At 45.1% G+C, this 21296-nt stretch overlaps 1 protein-coding gene across 1 annotated transcript in view; it reads right to left on the reverse strand.

Moving 5' to 3' along the window:
• ADCY1 (adenylate cyclase 1) overlaps positions 1-14523 on the reverse strand; it is a 204202-nt gene extending 189679 nt beyond the window's left edge. Inside the window, exon 1 of the mRNA XM_053359774.1 lies at positions 13633-14523. Within this exon, the coding sequence (XP_053215749.1) occupies positions 13633-14388 (756 nt within the window). The 5' untranslated portion in view covers positions 14389-14523. The remainder of the gene's footprint in view (positions 1-13632) is intronic.
• Between the last annotated feature and the right edge of the window lie 6773 nt (positions 14524-21296).

A 21296-nucleotide genomic window follows, 5' to 3' on the forward strand; every position in this document is an offset into this window, starting at 1 on the left:
TTAGCTACTTGGGAAGCCCCTTTCCTGAGAGTCTTTGAGATAACAAACAAACGCTGGAATTTACAACAGTTACTCTTTCCAGCTTCTCAAGCCCAGCTCTCGCTCTCGCGTTGGCTTGTTTTTCTCTTTACTTTTCAAGCTAACTTGCTCAAAAAAAAATTTAGCTCAAAAAGTACTCACGTCTTGTTGCTTAGCAACGGCACTTGGCAGGCAGCAGCAGCAGACCTTATCAGTCCCGAGGAATGTGAAATATTCAGCTGTCTCTCAGTGCTGTTTTTATCCAAAAGCAGCTTCTCTGTGAACCGAAGAATGCTTCAATTCCCGTTCACTCTTCCAGCCACAAAATCACCATACCTTCAGGGGTTTCTTGGCATGTAGCTTATCTCCTCCGGTGCTCAGCCCTTGTAGCTTCCATCCGCTCGCTACCATATCTCCTTTTATCTCCTTGCAGAGGATGAATCCGATCCATCAATCTCTTTGCTATCACATGTAGCAAAACCATCGGCTCTCATACTACCAGATATTGGAAATCAAGCCTCTATCAGGAGAAGCTGGCAACCCTCCCAGGCACCCGGCTTGAGTTCCGATGACCTCCCTGGCTGCATTCCCCAGCAACTCAGGCTAGGTCTCAATAGGCAACCCTCCCCAGCGTGGGAAGAGCACACCCACTCTTTCCTGCTTCCCCGGCAGGGGAAAGAGATAGTCAGAAACATTTATTTACATGGTTTATTTCTGACTCTTCAGCATCACATAAAACGTGTCTGCTCACTTCAGACTCCGGCAAACAAGTGACAAAGACTTCCTGTACTTCCTGTACAAACACAAGAGGAAGGTCTCAAATTACACTCTGAGCAAATTCCGGTGCATTGCCCTGTGAACTGACTGTCCCACTGTTTCCCACAGACAGTTCCAACATTCCCATCATGTGATGTTTTCAAGCTAGCAGTTTCCAGCTGCATTGCATCCATATCGTAACACTCTGGTCCATGGGGTCATGAAGAGTCGGACATGACTAAACGACTAAACAACAACAATAGGGAGCAGGTGACTTCCTTGCTAGAACAGCTTCACAGGCTACTGGTCTGTTTCCAGGCACAAGTCAAAGTGCCTGGAAACATTTTGTGATAAAATATTTTGTGATAAAAATTTGCATTTAAATACAAATTTCCACATGGAGCTTTTTAAAATAAATAAATCACAGATTAATGTGAAAACAAGACTCACCCACCTCAGTCAACTGGAATGTTCTTCAATCAACAACATAATCTAGACTTATTCCCTAAAGTCCTTTCCACCATCTCTAGGAACTCTGGGAACCATGAGCAATGCCACCCATAGCTTCTTGCAGTCCTGGATAATACAGAACAAAACTCCTAGAACTTTCTAGGGCATAATGAAAGCCCCACCACTAAGACCTTCCTGTAGTCATTAGCAGGACAAATCAGAAAAGAGATGGAGTAGTGAGGATCCTCAGGTGGCAGATCTTGTAGTACCATTAAAACACAATAAACACTGATTGCTTTGTATATTGTTATAATTTACCACCAGTAAACGGTGCCATTTAGATTTTTAATACCACCAATCTAGCTATGCAGCACCCTTTCTATCAACGTAGGTGTTCTTGTTCGGAGTGAGGGAATCTGTTTCTATCAAAAATCCTCTGCTTCTTCTATAATAAAGAAGAAGAAGAAGAAGAAGAGTTTGGATTTGATATCCCGCCTTTCACTCCCCTTCAGGAGTCTCAAAGCGGCTAACAATCTCCTTTCCCTTCCTCCCCCACAACAAACACTCTGTGAGGTGAGTGGGGCTGAGAGACTTCAAAGAAGTGTGACTGGCCCAAGGTCACCCAGCAGCTGCATGTGGAGGAGCGGAGACGCAAACCCGGTTCCCCAGATTACATGACTACCGCTCTTAACCACTACACCACACTGGCTCTCTAATAAAGCAAGTTCATTTTGTTCATCAGTAAGGGGAAAATAGCATATAATTTCAGACACTAACATATGCAAACTGTGTTTACTTGAGAGTTCCACTAGCACCCAAGAAAAGGAGTATCCAGGTCCTCTTGTGAATCAGGAATTGGTTAAGGTGCAGAAAGCAGAGAGAAGGAATAAATGGACAGTTCTCTGCCAATAAGCAATATTAAGACCTGTGCCTCTCAATTTGTTCATAAATGAGCTAGACATAGGTGGCCAAGATTGCTGACAATGCTAAATTCTTCAGGGCCATTAAAACATATAGAGGTTGTGAAGAGCTCCAATAGATGTCATGATTCAGGACAGATAAAAGAAATTCCTTCTTCACACAGCACATAGTTAAACTATGGAACTCACTCATGAAGGCCACCAGCTGGGGTGGCTTTAAAAGAGGCTAGTGATAATGCTAGCAATGATGGCTCTGCTCTACCTGCACAGCTAAAGGCAGCAATGCTTCTGAATACCAGTAGTTGAAAAGCAAAGGAAGGGAGGAGATTCTTGTGCTCGGATCCTGCTTGCGGCTTTCCCAGAAGAGGCATCTGGTTGGCAATGGGGAGAGTAGGCACTTGACTAGATGGGCCATTGGCTTGATCCAGCAGACTCATAAAATAAAGGGCCACACCGAGAAAAGTGAACTGAGGCTTCCAAAGTGGTGGAAGAATAATATCAGTAAAGCAATTTTGTTCTTCCTCTTTCTCAGTTGGTTGAAATACGTTTCATCTCTTAAATGCATGAGTAGCCTTGATTCAAAACAGTGGGAAATCACATTGAGAACTTGAATGACAACTAGGGCAAGAGGTCAAGCCTACTAAGGCAGATGGAGGGAGAAGAGCCAGAGGGTTTATCGCCCCTGAATTTCACATTGGCTATATTGCTATTTCATCAAAAATAAAATGGCACAAGCAATTTAAAGAGAAGTGAGTAGGGTCTACAAATATATGCAGTAGAATATACTGAGCAAATATTTGCTTTTTCTTAGATAGCTGTGAATTAGAAACACAATGCTCATCATTTCATGACCAAAGGAACAGTGAGTGCGGGTGGTCAGAGACTTTGTGAAAAGTAGGGAAATACCTCTAGGGTGCCACTACATCCATGCATAAAACAAAATGACAGATAATAGAATCATAGAATTGTAGAGTTGGAAGGGACCCAAAGGGTCATCTAGTCAACCCCCTGCAATGCTGGAATCTCATCTAAAGCATCCATGGCAGATGGCCATTCCACCTCTGCTTAAAAACCTCCAAGGAAGGAGGGTCCACCACCTCACGTGGGAGTCCATTCCACTGTCAAACAGCTCTTACTGTCACTGAGGAGCTTCCTTCGATGAAATTGACAAGGCATTGGCTGGTAGTTAAGCAACTTAAATCTTGCTCTGGAACTGGCTGAGAATGTTTTCAGATTAATTACGGTGTCTGCCACATGGCTGTGGGAACAGCAAATAGATCCACTGCATCCTCAAAGAGCTGCCCAGCAGAGTTGTTCAATGTGACCTGAAGGCTGGTCATGCCTGACCAGGGGGCGAGACCTCTGGAGCATGTGGTGGCTACCTGTAATCGGCTGGCTAAACATTTTGAAGATAAAGTTGCTTGGGACTGCAATGGTGCAGATGCTGCTCCTGTGGCCATGCCAACTCAGGTGTCCAACATTTTATCAAAGCCATGGTTGAGGGATCAGTTCCAGTGAATGCAGCCTGGTTATATGTATAGGATGCATGTATCCAGCCATCTGCTCATTAGATCCTTGCCTGCCCTGGCTTGTGAAACTGAACTGAAATGGGGTGACTGATGGGCTCAGAGGTGTGGTAGTCACAGCATTGCATGATGGTGTGCTGCTACCTGATCTGAAAGAGGCTATGATGTATCCACTTCTTTAAAAGCCCACTCTGTATCCAATGGAGTGTAATAACTATAGACTAGTTGGTGATTATATCTCAAGAAGCATCCCAATACGTAGAGAACAAACAGACAAATCACTTTTCAAAATATATAGTTTATTTTCTAGTTGTAATAGCTCCAGCTGCAACAACAAAAACCTAAAATCTGACTAAAATAAAGATTGCTGATCTATTTAAGCCAGACCTTTATTTCTTCATGGTCAAGCTCTTAAGGTAATGTGTTCTGCAAAACTTTAGCGGAAACAATTTGTGCATAGCACCAATACACTCTCACCTAGGAACATTTCTCCTAATCCCTAGAATAGTTTTGTGTTTAATTGAAAATAATAATAAAGTGGCAAATGAACAGATAAAGGAATACACATACATTAATAATCATTAAAAGATTAATGGCCCATCTGAAGAATGAGGACAAGGGCAAGGCTGACACATAATATTGAATCGAACTTCGTTGCTGTATGTGTGAAAACCTGAGAGAAGGCTGGGTTGCTTGCACATTTGAAGAACTTGTCATAGGTTCTCTTTTTATTAAATCTACCATAATTTAAAAACAAAAAAACAACAACAACACCATAGCTTGGTTGATAAAACTAACATATTATTAATCAGAAAATTACATGATTCAACTTGTGCTAAAAATTTTGGGCAACTATATTAAATGAAATTAAAATAATAAAGGGATACAAACTGCAATTAGATTAACCAATTATATAATTTTGGTGACCTAAGCCTAACAAAAGACACAAACATGATAAAATAACCTTTTAGTAATGATATGGATAACAATCTGTGCAAACTGGGAAACTAATAACCCCATTGTTGTGAAATTCACCAATATGGTCAAAACGACGGGTTGGCGGAGGCGCCAACCCGGAAGTCCAGGTACTCTCAACCATAAAAGGATCTTCCTTCCTGCACTCCTGACCATAAAAGGATCTTCCTCTTCCTACTCTTATCTGGGAGAATAGGTCATCATCTGCGGGAACACACTCTGGCGTTTTTCCCGGACATTGGTCTTGCGCGTATTTTGTGGTCAGCACATAAGATAAAGTTCTGACGTGTCTTCTCTCTGTTCTGTTCTACTACTGGTACAGTGAAGGCCATAGTTGCCATCACAACTGATAAATGAGAGGGCTCTGAGCACTTGTCTATACAGCCGGACTTTTGTTTATGCATTGAGCTCAGAGCTTAAGTTAATGGATTTTAGCTAAGGAAAAATAGGGATTTTGGTTCAGTTTCAAACTGCCTGCACAGTCAGTTTTGGGTTTTGGAAACCCATTCCTTCAAAAACTGTATTGTTCAGACAGGCCTTTTGAACTTCAGAATCTTTGCTATCCAGCTTTTACTGATGTATTTGATGTTCCTATTGATTTTTGTTGTAGTATTGTGTTTTAAGGCTGTATTCCACCTTGCAATATTTTATATGAAAGTGGGGTTTCGAAATATTTAAATAAAAAAAATACATACAATTAAAAAATATTAATAGCATGAGTAAAAGCAAACATTCTTGAGCAAAACTTGCTCTGTTTCTAAAAGCAGGACACATATGAGTTGATTAATGTAGCTGATAAAACACAGAAGTCTTACACAGACATTTGCAAGATGTGGAAAACTTACATTAAAGCAAGTACAGATTTCTGTAATTTTAAATATCACACCCAAGTCATGTGAAACAAAATGGATTAAATTAGATTTTAACATGAATTGATCAGATCAGATGCTATCTTAGAATCCTAGACAGGTCTTGCATCCTCCACTGTTACATATGCTGTATGTCACTTCTATACTGAAAGCAGATTTCATGTCCATTAAAGGTGAAACTTCCATATCCTACAAATTCAGACACCACTTCACCTGTTTAGGACTACAAGCTCAACATCAGAATGCAATACGATCCTAAATAGAAAAAACAGGCTATACTCCTTTCAGAATTGGTATACATGTTATGGTAGACATATAGATTAGGTATGGGGAATACTTTCAGTATACTAGTCCATTTACCTGGCAGGAAAATATTGTTAATCTGTCTAGCATTTGAATGCACTCAAATATTGTGTGCCAAGGCCCCATGACCCACTCTTACCTAGTGATTAATAAACACATGGACACAAGTATGTAGGTTTATGGGTTCAAATAGGCCACAACTTTATTGGTTACAGATGTGAGCGGTTTGGTTTAGGCTAGGTCAGGCTACATCACGACTCCCACCCATCTGCAGGGAGTGAATTTAAGGTTAAACCACCAATAGGGTGGGCCTTATGGCTTACATCAAATAGGGGCAGCCCGAGGGATCCCCGTTGGGGTCGTGGCATGGCCCTAGCTCACGTCCGGGCATCAGACAGGATGCACACCCCCAGATCCCTTTAGCAGGATACCCTTACTGAGGAGGGGTAGACGCAGGCTACAACTTTGCTCCAACCAAACAAAGGCTTACCCAATGTCTAACCACACAAAGTTGTGACGATTGCTACCAAATGGTTGGCGCCAATTTGCCAAGTGGAAAAAATTCCGACCTGGTCCCAACAATTTGGCAGCTGAAATTTGTCCACAGCAAGGTCGTGTCAGAGCAAAGCATGAAGAAAGACCAAGTGGATTGGGAGATCCAGCAAAAGGGTGAGAGGAGGGGGCCCCGGCAGCACCGCAGTTAAATTTCCTGTGGCCACTCCCCCTACCAGTGCTGATTGGCCAGCGGGGCCACACTGGGCATGGTACCGCCCAGCTCCGGTGATGGACAGGGATGGCACGGGGGTGGCGTCAACTCCCCACCCCCATGCCGGATCACTGCAGGGGGCCAGGTGCCTGGCTGCAACACCACCCACTGAAAAAAGTGAGTGGACTTGTCAAATATGCCTTGAAGCCAAGAATGCCCATGTGTAGGTAATATTTATTTATTTTTTTACTGCCTCATATTGTCAAACTCTAGTAAATGTTTCTTTTCTCCTGGTTTGCTGTTGTCTGGAAGCACACAAAACCTTTTTGGGGGGGTCTATTAAATGTGCTATGTGTGCGTTAGTGGTTAAATTTCTTTTTTTATATAAAAAATCATAGTGGTGTGAACTATCCAAAGGACTCAAGAATAAAAGCCTAGACTAACTGTTCAATGTCTTGAATATTATTAATATACATTTATATTCACATAACACTTTAAGACTGAAATAGTTGATCACAATAGTGTAAAATTTCATATCATTGTCTCATAATAGTTAACTAAATTAAGCTTAAATCTTAAAAAAGTAAAAAAAATATACAGTTCTTCTAAACTAACAGGAATAATTACGTGCCAACATCTGACTACTGCCTGGTCAAAAAATCAAGTGTTTTTGACCAGTTTAATTACCAATGTGAACTACATGATCCACAGATTCCCTTCAATTCTGCAATTCTTTTCAGAAAGAAAATTATTTCAGCCACAGGGCAGAACTGCTAACTCATATATTCCAAAGCCCTATACAGAGTCAAGCTGCCACTGAGGAGGAAATCAAATCACAAGTCAGGAAATAGCCATCATCACTGAATAACTATACAGTTCAAGCAGCTGAATGAAAATTAACAGATATTTTGAAAAGGATTCTAAACATAAATAAGCAATCAGTGACATTTTGGGGGGAAAGCAAAAGTGAATTTGGAAAACTCAGCAGTAGTTGGGATTTCATTCATTAGAACAAGATTTCATTCTTTCTTTCATGGGCAACAACAAAAACTTAACAGTCATCCCACTCATCCTCAGAGGAGTAAAGGATAGTCACACATTTTTGCACAGCGTGAAAGACATATGAAAACAACAAAATAAAAGCCTTGTGGTGTTGTGCTGATAGGTGTGAGAGATTCAGTGATTATATAGTCACCTATTATACTGGATGCAAATTGGAGTACCAATTCAAAACCATATATGTGATTATAGCATTAGATTTAAATTCTTGTCAGCTACCTGAAGCAATGCCTTCAACAACATTTTGCCACTGACATCCTGAACCATGGTCTCAGCCTGCAATTTAACTCTTCTTGTAACACAGTTGGGGGAAATGCTAATCATGTGACAACACAAAATGTATTCCATCATAGATTATCCTTGCTGAGAGTGTGTTAACTAGGAAACAATGCAAATCAACATTTCCTTTAATTTTAACAGGCTCTAAAAGCTGCCACCTCAATCACTTAATAGGTTATCACATTTTCATCTTGTGACAGGTACCGTATATTTTTTATTTAGTGCTGTCAACAAAAAGCAAGCACCAGAAGCAGAGTTGGATATACAGTCAAATACAAAAGAATTGACTATTACTGTACAATGTCATATCAAAAAATACATATATCTGTTCAATGTGATATGGCAGACACCTACATTTTGCTACATTCCTGATTTAAGTTTCTGGAATGCTATTCATCTAGAAATTTGATCCTCTATGGTAGAGAGAATCTTTAAAGAATTCAAAAGCTGTTTCTTTAGTACAGAACAGTGCAGTCACCCATCTCCCCACAGTGCAGTCACCCATCTCTCCTGATCTCACAACTGCCAAGAGAATCTCTCAATGACACAAAATACCCCTGCCTACTGCTTTGCCCTCCAGCCACATCTTTGATTGATATTTACCCGCCATCCTGTTGGTTTGCTCTAAAGTTTGTCTCTATAAATATCTAAATTCCCTTCAAAGCCACATTTAATGCAATCAGTGACCCAAGTAAATGCTATTAGGGCATGGATATCTGCTGACTGATCCACATGTTTCCAGGTTGTATGTACAGGTTCTTTATAACAATGTAAATTATCATTGCAAACAGTGTCGGCTCCAGTGTTAAGCAATGTCAGGAATTTGCCAGTGCTGTAATAGCATCAAGGGACCCACCTCACCAGCAGAGATGCCACTCTCACTTTACACAGAACCTCAAAGAAGGCCAGATACAGGAGGATTCTCTATCTACATGCTCATGCCCTATGTCTTCCAGGTCAAGGGAAACCTCAAAATCACGAAAGCTACACCAAAATACATTTAACTCATACAGCTCTTTATTTAATCAGGGATTATATTTGGATAACCTTGCCCTGTTTTGGATGCTAAATGGGACATAGACCCATTAAAACTTCCTTTTAGATGCCTCTCTGGGCTTTCGGATCACATGTCAGGAAGCAAAATAAGCTATTTTGTTCCTTTAAAGCAATTCTTCAAAGTTATATTCTGTTTTGTAATTCTCACTTAAAATGGGTTATTTTCTTGGTCAGAAAATGATGACTTCAGTTACTGAGCTGGTACACAAGAGTGCAGTCCCCCATATAACAACAGAGGTAACTGAAAACAGAATGGGAAGACAGTTAGGACTGATGAAATGGTTCCATGATACCAACCTGACATAGATGATCTTGCTTTTGATTAACTCAAATATGAATAATTTTTGCTTTTCTATATAGTACATGTGGAAGACTCCTTATTTCAAGGCACCCAATCAGCTACCTTCAATTGGTTTGTGCCAATTGTTTCCTGTCTAATGTTTTCAGAGGAAATTACCATTCCAGAAACCCTCTCCCTTTCATAATGTGAGTAAGTGCAATATTTATACCTTGAGTAATTCATAAAAATGTTTACATCTTGCTTTCAAAACATTATAGGAAACACTAGTTTCCAGTAATAACTTTTAGCCCCAATGCAAAATATGTATACTCAGAAGTAAGTTAAAGGTAAAGGTAAAGGGACCCCTGACCATTAGGTCCAGTCATGGCCGACTCTGGGGTTGCGGCGCTCATCTCACTTTATTGGCCGAGGGAGCTGGGGTACAGCTTCCGGGTCATGTGGCCAGCATAACTAAGCCGCTTCTGGCAAACCAGAGCAGCGCACTGGAAACACCGTTTACCTTCCCATCGGAGCAGTACCTATTTATCTACTTGCACTTTGATGTGCTTTCGAACTGCTAGGTTGGCAGGAGCAGGGACCGAGCAACGGGAGCTCACCCTGTTGCAGGGATTCGAACCGCCGACCTTCTGATCGGCAAGTCCTAGGCTCTGTGGTTTAACCCACAGCGCCACCCGCGTCCCTTAGAAGTAAGTTACATTGATCGAAATAGGATTTACTTCCAAGTAAGTTTGATACTTTGAAGCCTAAACACTTACTAGGTGTGAAATAATAGAAAGAGTGGGTGACACTTGGAGGTTGCAGAGCTTTGAAAAATTGAAAGGGAAGGTGCGAGACTGGTTTCACTATGCCCAAATTTTAGAGATCTTTAAAAAAGATAAAAAAATTGGTTTCCAGGTGGAAAAATCAAAATTAGAACTAGAATTACTTGAACCTAAGACGAAAGTGCTTTCAAGAATGTACAACTTGCTGCTTAAATGGAATACTCAAGATGAGACAGTCAAATCAGCCATGATAAAATGGGCACAAGATATTGGATACAACATTATGTTTGAGGACTGGGAAAGGTTATGGACCACCGGTATGAAATTTACGGCATGTAGTGCCTTAAAGGAAAATATTATGAAAATGATGTACAGGTGGTACATGACCCCAGTCAAACTTGCAAAGATATACCATTTGTCTGATAATAAATGTTGGAAATGTAAGGAGGCTGAAGGAACTTTTTATCACCTCTGGTGGACATGCCCGAGGGTGAAGGCCTTCTGGGAAATGATTTATAACGAGTTGAAAAAGGTATTTAAGTATACCTTTCAGAAGAAACCAGAGGCCTTCCTCTTGGGCATTGTGGGCCAGAGGATACCTAAGAAAGACAGAACCTTCTTTCTATATGCAACGACTGCAGCAAGAATTCTCATAGCTAAATACTGGAAGGCACAGGAGCTACCCACACTGGAAGAATGGCACACACAACTGATGGACTATATGCAACTAGCCGAAATGACTGGCAGAATCCGAGACCTGGGAGAAGAGGCTGCGGAAGAGGATTGGAAAAAATTTAAGGACTATTTACAAAAACATTATAAGATATATGAATGTTAAAAATTTGCTAAGGTTTGAGGTAAATATGCTTCAGTATTGAAATTCGGAGTTGATAGAAACAAAGTTAATGATTGAGAAAAGTTTTAATTTCAGAGTGAATAATTAGATGAAAATACAAAAACACAGGAAACAAGGTATTAATTTGCTGTTTATATTTATTATAAAGAATGCAGGGATGGAGGAGATGGGGAAGTCCAGTGGATGATGAAAAAAAAAAAAAAAGACTTCGAAAAATGAATTTTTTCTTGTTTAATTTCTTTTTCTTTCTGTAAAACCGCTTTTGTTGTGTTATTGATGATGGATTTAGATTCTGGAAAAAAGCAATAAAAAAATTTATAAAAAAAAAAAAAAAACACTTACTAGGGAGTTCCATTTATCTCCTGAATAAGCTGAACAGAAGACAACCATGCAGACAAGAGAGTTGGAAAACTTTTAAGCAAGATAATATATATATCCACAGGAAACGGTAGAGAAATTTTGCTGCTTTGTTCATTTTTTTTAAAGAGAGCAGATGCAATTCAAGGCTGTGCACTCACACCTAGGTGTGGAGGAGAAATCTGAAACAGTTCACATTTAAAGAGGAACCCATCCAACCACATTTTGAAAACAACAGACAATCAAAACACAGCCATCCGTTGACATTTATATTAGGAGACAGCGGCAGGCAAAAACGTAGATTTGACAAAACGATATTCAAAAATGTGTTTATTATGAGAAATGTACACTAAAATGCTGGCAAATTTTCATGAGGCTCAGAAATGAATTTAAGATTGGAAAAATCAGCAACCAGCATGTGAACTCCTGCCTGTTCTTATTCTAACAAGCTTTTGAGAACTGACAGCTTTTAATGAAAGCATGGCTGCTGTGCTGTTTTTATGGTAATTGTCTGCATGTTTTAAAAAGATATTCTATTTTTATATATAGCATTTATTCTATAAATGCTTATTTTTTTAAAAAAATATTGTTTTCCTTAACCCCCCCCCCAATGTTTTTAGCTGTTCCAATTTTATATGTAAGCTGCCTTGAGCCCCTTTCAATGAAAAATGTAGGGTATAAATAAATATATAAGAATATCAGAAGAAACCAAGAGAACACAGATTCCTCCATCTCCACCCACATGACTTGAAAAGCATATATTGCTTGGACTCCCTTTGGGCACAAAATGTTGTGGGATTTCATAAATATGTAAATTTTATTGTATAACTTAACTGAAAATGGGCTGCTGGCATACGCTTTGGCACAGATGATGATGCTTTCACAGAAATCTATTCTTTGAAGTTCAACTGTTCCCATATTTTCCTTTTTTCTCTGAACCTCTCAGTCGTGCACTTAAAAATAGACTACCAGATAATCTGGGTAAATCATAAAGCTCAGCTTATCCCTCCCTCCATGCTTCCCTCCCTCCCTCCAAACACACAATTTATTTGGTCCACCAGCTCAGTAGCAGTGAGCCAGGAGTAATCTTGTAAGCTGGCTACATGCGTCTCCTTGTGTATTTGGTGTGAGCACATATATGTGATCCGTGAGCATGTGTCCGAAATTCAGAAAGATTCAACCACAATAACCAGCCAGTATAACTTCACCTCTTTCACTGTGGGTTATGTTTGTGTGTCATGACAGTCTTAGTCAGCCAGAGAAAATAGAATCAGAAAGCACCATGGAAGGAAAAGGCTGTTTTGTTTTCACCTATATTATTATTCTCAAAATTAGATTCACCCAAGCCAGCAGCTACTCATCTGTGAACTGCCAAAACAACAGACAAGCAAACCATCTTCCACCTGCCTCCTCTCTCTTCCCACCAGCGAAGATTCAGAAGGGGGGCGGGTCTCAAATCTTTAAACCTCCCCTGCTCTCTTCTCTCCTTTCCAGCTCAAGTCCCTTAGGCTGTGGACACCTGAGGAAACCCTGCAGAGCCATAAATAGCGACGGGGGGGGGGGCTTTGCAACAGCACATTCCTGAAGATGCAGCTCTGCCACAGGATTAATGGGCGAGAGAGGGAGCCTGTGAGGGGCGGCGAAGAGAGGCGGGCGCAAGCAGCTGCTATGGGGAAGCAGGGGGGCTGAATGAGAGGGTTTCCGAAAACATCCGCTTGCCTATGGAATTAGAGATGGGAAGAAAAGGGGCTCCATCAAAATATCTTCTACACGATTTCCTTCACTTCACAGAAAAGAACCTTTCCACCCCTGTCCAACCTCATTCGCTGTCAGCCTTCCGCTGTCCGTGTTTATCCCATTTATCCTACGGGTATCACTCTGCTATCTCGTTAAAAACTTGGCGATATATGCGGGGTGGATCAATATACAGTATCCTCCTCTCTCTTCACATTATACGGCGTCCGTATCATCTTGGGCGCAGATAAGCCGTTTTCAGCAGTTCCACAAACAACAAACACTTAATAACGTGATCGTAATCCACACACATTTCAAGCACCCTGTCCTTCCACAAAAGCAGCCATGTGCTGCCAGACATTCATGCTCTTTCTCCTTCACCCACCCACTTACTTCAGCGCCCCCATTTCCCACTGTATCAGCTATAGGCAGAAAACACCCAAGCCCAGTTTGCAGACCCCCTGGGCATCTTCGAGCGAGCAGCATCCCCGACACCCCGGGCAGCCCGCCATCTCATGCCAGCCCCGGCTCTATCCTGCAGGGCCGTCGGTTCCCTTTTCCAGCGCTGGGCCTGAACGGAACTTCCTCGGGAGCCCGAGGGACTCCGAGCATTCGGGGCGGCCCTTGCGACGGAGCGCAGCCCGGCCGGGCCCCGCCGGTCCTCGGTCCCCGCCTGCCCGCCCGCCCGCCCGCCGGGCGCACTCACCGTCCTCCAGAGAGGCTGCCTCTTGGCGCTGGCCGAAGTGAGGGCGACGATGAGGTGCGAGGCGGCCACGACGACGCCGAAGACGATGGCCAGGAGGGTGCGGACGGGCAGCAGCGCGTACGAGATGAAGGTGACCAGCAGCAGCTGCCACATGCCCTGCTCGGGGGCGCTGGGCGGCTCGGCGCCGTGCGCGCCCAGCGAGAAGGGGCAGCAGAGGAAGGCGAAGGTGAAGCTGAAGAGCAAGGTGAGCTTGACGATCTGCTGCAGCTGCGTGACCTGCAGGTACTTGACGTTGGTGACGATGAAGAGCGAGAGGAAGATGATGCAGTGCACCGGGTGCGAGCCCTTCGAGATGGTGAGTCCGGGCGCCGACAGCAGCTCCAGCAGCGCCAGGCTGCCCGTCAGCGCGATGAGCACGGCCAGCGCCTTCAGCGTCGAGGTCTGCTCCAGCTTCAGGTTGTAGTTCTGGAAGAGCGACTCCAGCTCCTTGCACGCGAACTGGTCCTCGCACGCCGACGCGCCGTCCAGCAGCGCCGCCGCCGCCGCCGCCGGAGCCCCTCCGCCGGCCGCCGCTCCCGGGGCGCCGCCGCCGCTCTGGCCGCCAGCCGCCGCTGGCGCCGGCCCGGGAGGAGAGGAGGCTGCGGAGCAGCGGCGGCGGCAGCAGCAGCAGCAGGAGCCGCAGCGGCGGAGGCACTTCTTCTTGCTCGCCTTCCTGGCTTTCTGAAAGGGCAGGTCCTCCATGGCCAGGCCATTCATAAACCCGGCGGGGAAGAGAAGCGAGGCTCTGGGGCCGCCGCCTCGGCCGCCGCCGCCGCCGCCGCTCCCGCTCTGCTCATGGAAGAGGCGGGGCGGGGCGGGCAGCAGCCTTTCGCCGAACGCGGGAAAGCTGCGGCGGCGGCGGCGGCGGCGGCGAGGAAGTCCCTCCGAGCCGCGCTGCGGGAGGCGCCGAGGGCGAGGGATCCCGCGCCGGACGCCTCTTGCGCGACTAGCGGCGTTGACGCTGCGCGCGCGAACGGCCGCCCGCGCGGAAAATCCTCTGGGCGGGCGCGGATGTCCGGCCGCCTGCCAAGCGCGCCGCCCGCAGGGTGGGCAGCATGGGGAAGGCGGCCGAGAGCGAGGCGCGGCGGCGGGGAGCGGAGGGCGGACTGGCCAGGGGATTCCCCGCCGGGCGCGACGCGCCAAGGAGGCGAGGCGGGCAGGTGATCCCGGCTACGTCCACCAGCCTCTCGGCGCGGGGCCCGGCCTGCGCCTGCGCGCTGCCGCCGCCGCCGCCGCCGGAGGAGCCCGACGCGTCTCCCGCACGGAGCGGATTGGCGCGCGCGCCGCGTGGTCGCCGAGCCGCGGGCTCCTCTGCGCGCCTGTCCGCGCCCCGCCGCGCGTCCACGGCCGTCTCCAGCTCCCGGGAAAGGGCTGCGCGCTCCAAGTACGAGCGGGAGGCCAGCGGGTGCCCGCCTCCCGCGCAAGCGAGAAGCACGGGCTGAGCCGGGAGAAGCCAGCTAGCGGGACGGGACGGGGCGGCCTGGCTCACTCTCCGCCTCATTCCGCTCCCGCCTCCGCCTTTGATGTGGCCGGCCGAGGAGATTTCCTTAGCTTACGATTCTACACAGAATTCCGCGAAAAGGTAACTTTGTAAAATCTACCGTGGCCATTGCTAGAACCCGGTGTGTGTTTTCCCTTGCATTTCGAGACTAGACCCGAACCCCAGCAAAGCAGACCACAGATCTGTACTGGGATCCATGGCGCGCTCTCACACCTGTCGACCAGCAGCGCCCAGGGCTCCCGACCCTGCCGAGCGAGAAGCCGGGCTCGCCACCTTCCCGGACACGCTGACCAGAAGGCAAGAGCGCCGGCTCTCCCTCGCCGGAGCAACACGCTGGACAACGACCACAGCTGCCTTGCCCCAGCCAGAGTCCTTTGCACCTTGAAGATATGCAGCAAACCCGTTTTGAAATGGATAGCCATGTCTTATGTACCAATCCTCTTAAAAGGTATTGACTTCTGCTACCACCAAATGATAACTATCTTCCATTCTGAACTAATGATAAGACTCCCCTTCCATCAAATGTCGAATACATTTATCATGTGTTTTACTAGTCTCATATGATCATAGTCCTAACAATTAGCAGTCTGGTGAGGAACTGCAGTGGGGAATAAACCATTTATTATGGAGCTACTGGGGGACATCCCCTGGTCAGAATATTCAAAAGAGAAGGGAGTGCAAGATGGATGGGAGTTTCTGAAAGGTGAAATATTAAAGGCACAAATGCAGACAGTTCCAATAAGAAAGAAAAGTGGGAGGCATCTAAAGAAACCAGTGTGGCTTCATAAGGAGCTTATAGATAAGCTTAGATTTAAGAAGGGCATGTACAGTGGTACCTTGGGTTACAGATGCTTCGGGTTACAGACGCTTCAGGTTACAGACTCTGCTAACCCAGAAATAGTGCTTCAGGTTAAGAACTTTGCTTCAGGATGAGAACAGAAATCATGCAGCGGCAGCAGCGGGAGGCCCCATTAGGTAAAGTGGTGCTTCAGGTTAAGAACAGTTTCAGGTTCAGAACGGACCTCCGGAACGAATTAAGTACGTAACCAGAGGTACCACTGTATAAGAAATGGAAGAAAGGGGAAATCACAAAGGAGAGGTATACATAGAATCATAGCATCAAAGAATTGTAGAGTTGGAAGGGGCACTAAGGGTCATCTAGTTCAACCACTGCAATGCAGGAATCTCAGCTCAAGCATCCAGAACAGATGGCCATCCAACCTCTGCGTAAAAACCTCCAAGGAAGGAGAGTCCACAGTCTCCCAAGAGAGACAGTTCCGCTATTGAACAGCTCTCACTGTCAGGAATTTTTCCTCATGTTTAGCTGGAATCTCCTTTCTTGTACCGGTAACTTGAAGCTATTGGTTCAAATCCTACCCTTGAGAGCAGGAGAAAACAAGCATGTTCCCTCTTCCATGTGACAGCCCTTGAGATATTTGAAGATGCCTCTCCTATCCCCTCTTAGTCTCCTCTTTTGCAGATTTGACATACTCAGCTGCTTCAACCATTCCTCGTTTTTTTGGAATATTTTTTATTAGGAATTTCAACATAACATTTTATCAAAAATACATCATCCTCATCCCCTCCCCCTTTTCCCTCCCCCCCTCCCCAAAAAAGAAAACCTACCACCCACCCCCAGACTTCCATCAGCTCCTCTCTCTGGTTTTTCAGCACATGTTATTCTCTGCATGTTATAAAATTATAAATATCCTTAATTTATCTATCTATATATTACCAATAAAAGGTTTGTGAATGTTTATTCAAAACCTGCCAAGGAGTCCAGTTCATTTTGTTGTTTCTTTAAGTACTTTGTAAAGGGTCCCCATTCGTCTTTAAAGTCACAGTTGTCCTTATCACGTAGTTTGTGTGTCAATTTCGCCAATTCCGCATAATCCACCAATTTCTCTTGCCACAGTTCTTTGGTCGGGATTTCTTCATTCTTCCATCCTTGTGCTATTCAGACTCTTGCTGCCGTTGTCACATACATGAAGATGTTTTTCAATTTCCTTGGCAGGTCTTTTCTACAATCCCTAACAAAAGTGCTTCAGGCTTTTTTACAAATGTTAATTGGAACATTTTCTTCAACTCATTGTATATCATTTCCCAGAATTTTTAAATTTTGCTACAATCCCACCACATATGGTAAAAAGTCGCTTCTTTTTCCTTACATTTCCAACACATATTTCAACCAGTTTTATACATTCTTCTGCACTGGTGTTACATACCATCTATACATCATTTTCATGTAATTTTCTTTCAAAAGAGAACAGTCTGTAAATTTTAAATCAGTTTTCCACAATCTTTCCCAATCTTCAAACATTATATCGTGACTCATATCTTGTGCCCATTTAATCATAACTGATTTCACCTCTTCATCTTTTGTTTCCCATTCTAGCATTCCCATTCTATATGCACCTTTTAACAGCTTCACCTTCCCTTCTATGACTTCCTTTTGGAATCTAGATGTCGTATTGCTAAATCCTTTCTTATTGTCTTCTTTGTATATTTCATGTAGTTGCCGATAGTGTAACCAACTCTGAAAGTGGTCTTTTATTTCCTCATAATCTCTTAGCTTCCATTTTCCTTCTTGATCCTTTAGCAAATCAGCATACGTAAGCCACTTTCCTTTCTTTCCAAGTGGTTTGAGCAGTAAAGCTTCATGTGGTGAAAGCCACCAAGGGGTCTTCTGTTCTAACAGATCTTTATATCTCTCCCATACTCTCATTAATGATTTCCTAATTATATGGTTATAGAAACTTTTATGAACCTTCCCTTTCCCATACCATAAGTATGCGTGCCAGCCAAATCTATTGTCATGTCCTTCCAATTCTAATGCTTCTTGCTTTTCCAACTTCATCCAGTCCCTAATCCATACAAGGCATGCAGCTTCATAATACAATTTAAGGTCTGGGAGGGCAAAACCACCTCTGTCTTTTATGTCTGTAAGTATCTGTTGTTTTATCTTTGGCCTTTTGCCCCCCCCCCCATAAACTTAGAAATTTCTTTCTGCCATTTTTTAAAACATTAATATTTCACAATTACTGGAACTGATTGGAAGAGGAATATCATTTTTGGCAGCACATTCATTTTAATCAACCATTCCTCATAACTCTTGGTTTCCAGACCCTTGATTTGGAATGCCTTCTTTCTCTCCACATTCTCTGTGCATTTGCATGTTAATCTCAAGCATTTGTACCTTGTGTTAGGCCAGTGGGACTTGGGGGGGGGGGAACTGTTCGTGTACTATGCACCTCTTTGCCCAGTGAAATCCTTGCCTGAACTGACTGAGGTAATTTTGGATGTGGTGTTGAGGATGGCAAAATTGTTGGTTTAGGTGATAACAACGTGCACACTGAGGTTGCTTTCTCTTCGGCAGCTCAGTATTTAATGACTACCATGAAAACTATGGCTCTGTACCAAAATGTAATTGGGCCAACACATACAGCAGAACACCTCTGAGATCTAGTTTTGTTGGCTGGGCAGGTGATTTGAAGGTAGGAGACTTTACACAGGTTTTATTGTCATGGTTAGTTCACCTCCCTTGGCAGAAGTAGGAGGAGTGTGGGAATGTTCAGGGATGCAGGAGAGGAGATATTGTTTGATTATATCCTTTCCAACTTGTGTTAACAAGTTCTACAATTTAGCAGAGTAACATTCCCCTTTTTAAACTTGCACAGCGGATGTGTTTGCTCAGGCTTGCTAAAGCCTCTAAAATAAGTTACCTGGTAATTTCCCCTTTTGTCCCTCATAAAAGAAATAGACATAATACAATCTTCTATAATGACTGCTCCCCACATCAAATGGGGGGCGCCTTTTGCGTGGTCGCGCGCAGCCCCCCGGATCCCAGTGCAGCTCCTGGTAGTTCGGGCTGGCTTCATCCTCCCCAGGCTGGATACCTGGAGGTCTCCGCCTACCTCAGCCAATCGCCCAATCCCACCTGGAGAGGCGTTGCCAGGGGATTGGCCAGGTAAGGGGAGGGACCACCCTGCCCACACAACAGAAGGTGAATCTTACCTGTAAAGTGTCAGTTGCCTCCAGAGCTTCTCCCACCCTCTCCTCCCTCAGTTAAGTCTTCTTTTGCAGGTTAACTTTTTTTCCACAGGTATGCAGGCGCTGCTACGTCAGGGTCGCAGTCGAAGGGCCAGAAAGGAATTTCCCTGCATTGGCAGGATTTGCCTTCCCCGTAGCAAAATGTCACAACTTTGGCGGTTTCAGGCCTTGGGTGGAATCCATTAGTCTGGCTTCCTACATGGGGGGGGGGCGTGAAACGGTGACCCACACCCCCCTTGTGGTGGTGATCTCAGGGTTCCCCGTTAAAGGGGTCTTGAGGGGAGGCATTGGCTATACACCAAGAGGTTGTTACTACTCTCCCCTCCAACAGCGGTGAAATGGGGGGCAGGCTCAATGCTTGAACATATGTTCTCCAGAGCCAGCCCAATCCCCACACATTCTGGATAACCCTGATGTCTCCCAGATCCCCAGCTGGGGACTGGGAATGATAAACGCCCAATGCCTGAGCCAAGGTCTCCCTACATCTGAAATTTAATAAAGTTGTGGCCAATTTTAATCCCATAACACATTGTCTTGAGTCATTATTCCGCTCAGGGGTCGCCTGGGGTTGGGGGGACTCCACCTGTCCACGCAAAAGTATAAAAGAGTTTACTCACTCACATTCTGTTCACAGATGGATCCCAGAAGGCAGACTTAAGTTACAAATCTATCCCATAAAGAGATAGTCCCTTTGTCCTCTCTTGGCTGGAAGCCAAGAGAGCATCTTAGGCTAAGCAAATGTTGCTTCTTCCACGAATGTAGTCAGAGAGAGAGAGAGATGACGGCCAGTCCTATGCTTTTGTTACCTGCACAGGTGAGGCCACACCCACCTCTGATCACATGTAGACGCAGTCTGTCCCAGCCTAGGAGGAAACAGGAAGTTCCGACTGGCTGGTCCAGAAATCCCCCTTTTATGTCCACTCTAGGGATGTTGTACTGCTCTGTGTTTCACATCCCACAAGGAGTACTAAAAGAAAGGACCCTGGGATGGTTAAGTCCACTTCCCAGCTCCTGCCAACCTAACAGTTTGAAAGCACACCAGCAGAGTAGATTAATAGGTACTGATGTGGTGGGAAGGTAAACAGCATTTCCATGCGCTCTGGCACTTGTCACAGTGTCCCCTTGTGCCCAAAGTGGTTCAGTCATGCTGGCCACATGACCCAGAAAGCTGTCTGCAGACAAACAGGAGGAGTACTAAAATATGGTTACCAGGTGTCCTCGTTTCCCGGGGACAGTCACTGGATTTACAAATGTGTCCCTGGACAAAATCTGTCCCCGGAATGTCGCTGGATTTCATTTAATGTCCCCGGATTTATATTTTAAGTGTTATAGATTTATTAGTAGGGAATGAATGTTGTGTGATTGGTTCAACGGCACAAGCCACATCATATGGGGACTTCGGGTGAGGCAAAATGGTGGGCACCATGGCAGCGAACAGCTCTTGAAGCCAGCCAGAGCCAGCTGTGCTACCAGACTTGTCTCTGAGCTGCTGAGACTTTTGCTGCCGCCGCCACTGCCAAGGAGGAACCGGGGATGCCCGGTGTGTCAACTTGGGGAACCACTGACCTCCCCTTGACCCAAATCGAGCCGGGAGTGAGAGCACCTGGCCAACTGCCCAGCAGTGCTCCGGGACCAGGAAAACCCCGGAGCCAACACGGGGAAGGAGGAGGAGAAGGAAGAGAAAGAAAGAGGAAGGAGAAAAAAGAGGGGAGCCCTGACCTTGCCGCGCCACTGCTGGCGCCACTACTGAGGAGGAGATGTAGGAGAGCACCAGGAGGGCAAGGACATGGGGCCGAGCCCAGGCCCGACCCGAGCCTACTCCACAGTGGCTAACACTCCAAGAGAGCCGGCCGGGGCCCAGAGGAGGAAGAAGAAGAAGAAGAAGAAGAAGAAGAAGAAGAAGAAGAGGAGGAGGAGGAGGAGGAGGAGGAGGAGGAGGAGGAGGAGGAGGAAGAGTTTGGATTTGATATCCCGCCTTTCACTCCCTTTAAGGAGTCTCAAAGCGGCTAACATTCTCCTTTCCCTTCCTCCCCCACAACAAACACTCTGTGAGGTGAGTGGGGCTGAGAGACTT

Source organism: Podarcis raffonei, chromosome 12, assembly GCF_027172205.1.
Source record: "Podarcis raffonei isolate rPodRaf1 chromosome 12, rPodRaf1.pri, whole genome shotgun sequence".
In the NCBI taxonomy this organism is placed as follows: domain Eukaryota; kingdom Metazoa; phylum Chordata; class Lepidosauria; order Squamata; family Lacertidae; genus Podarcis; species Podarcis raffonei.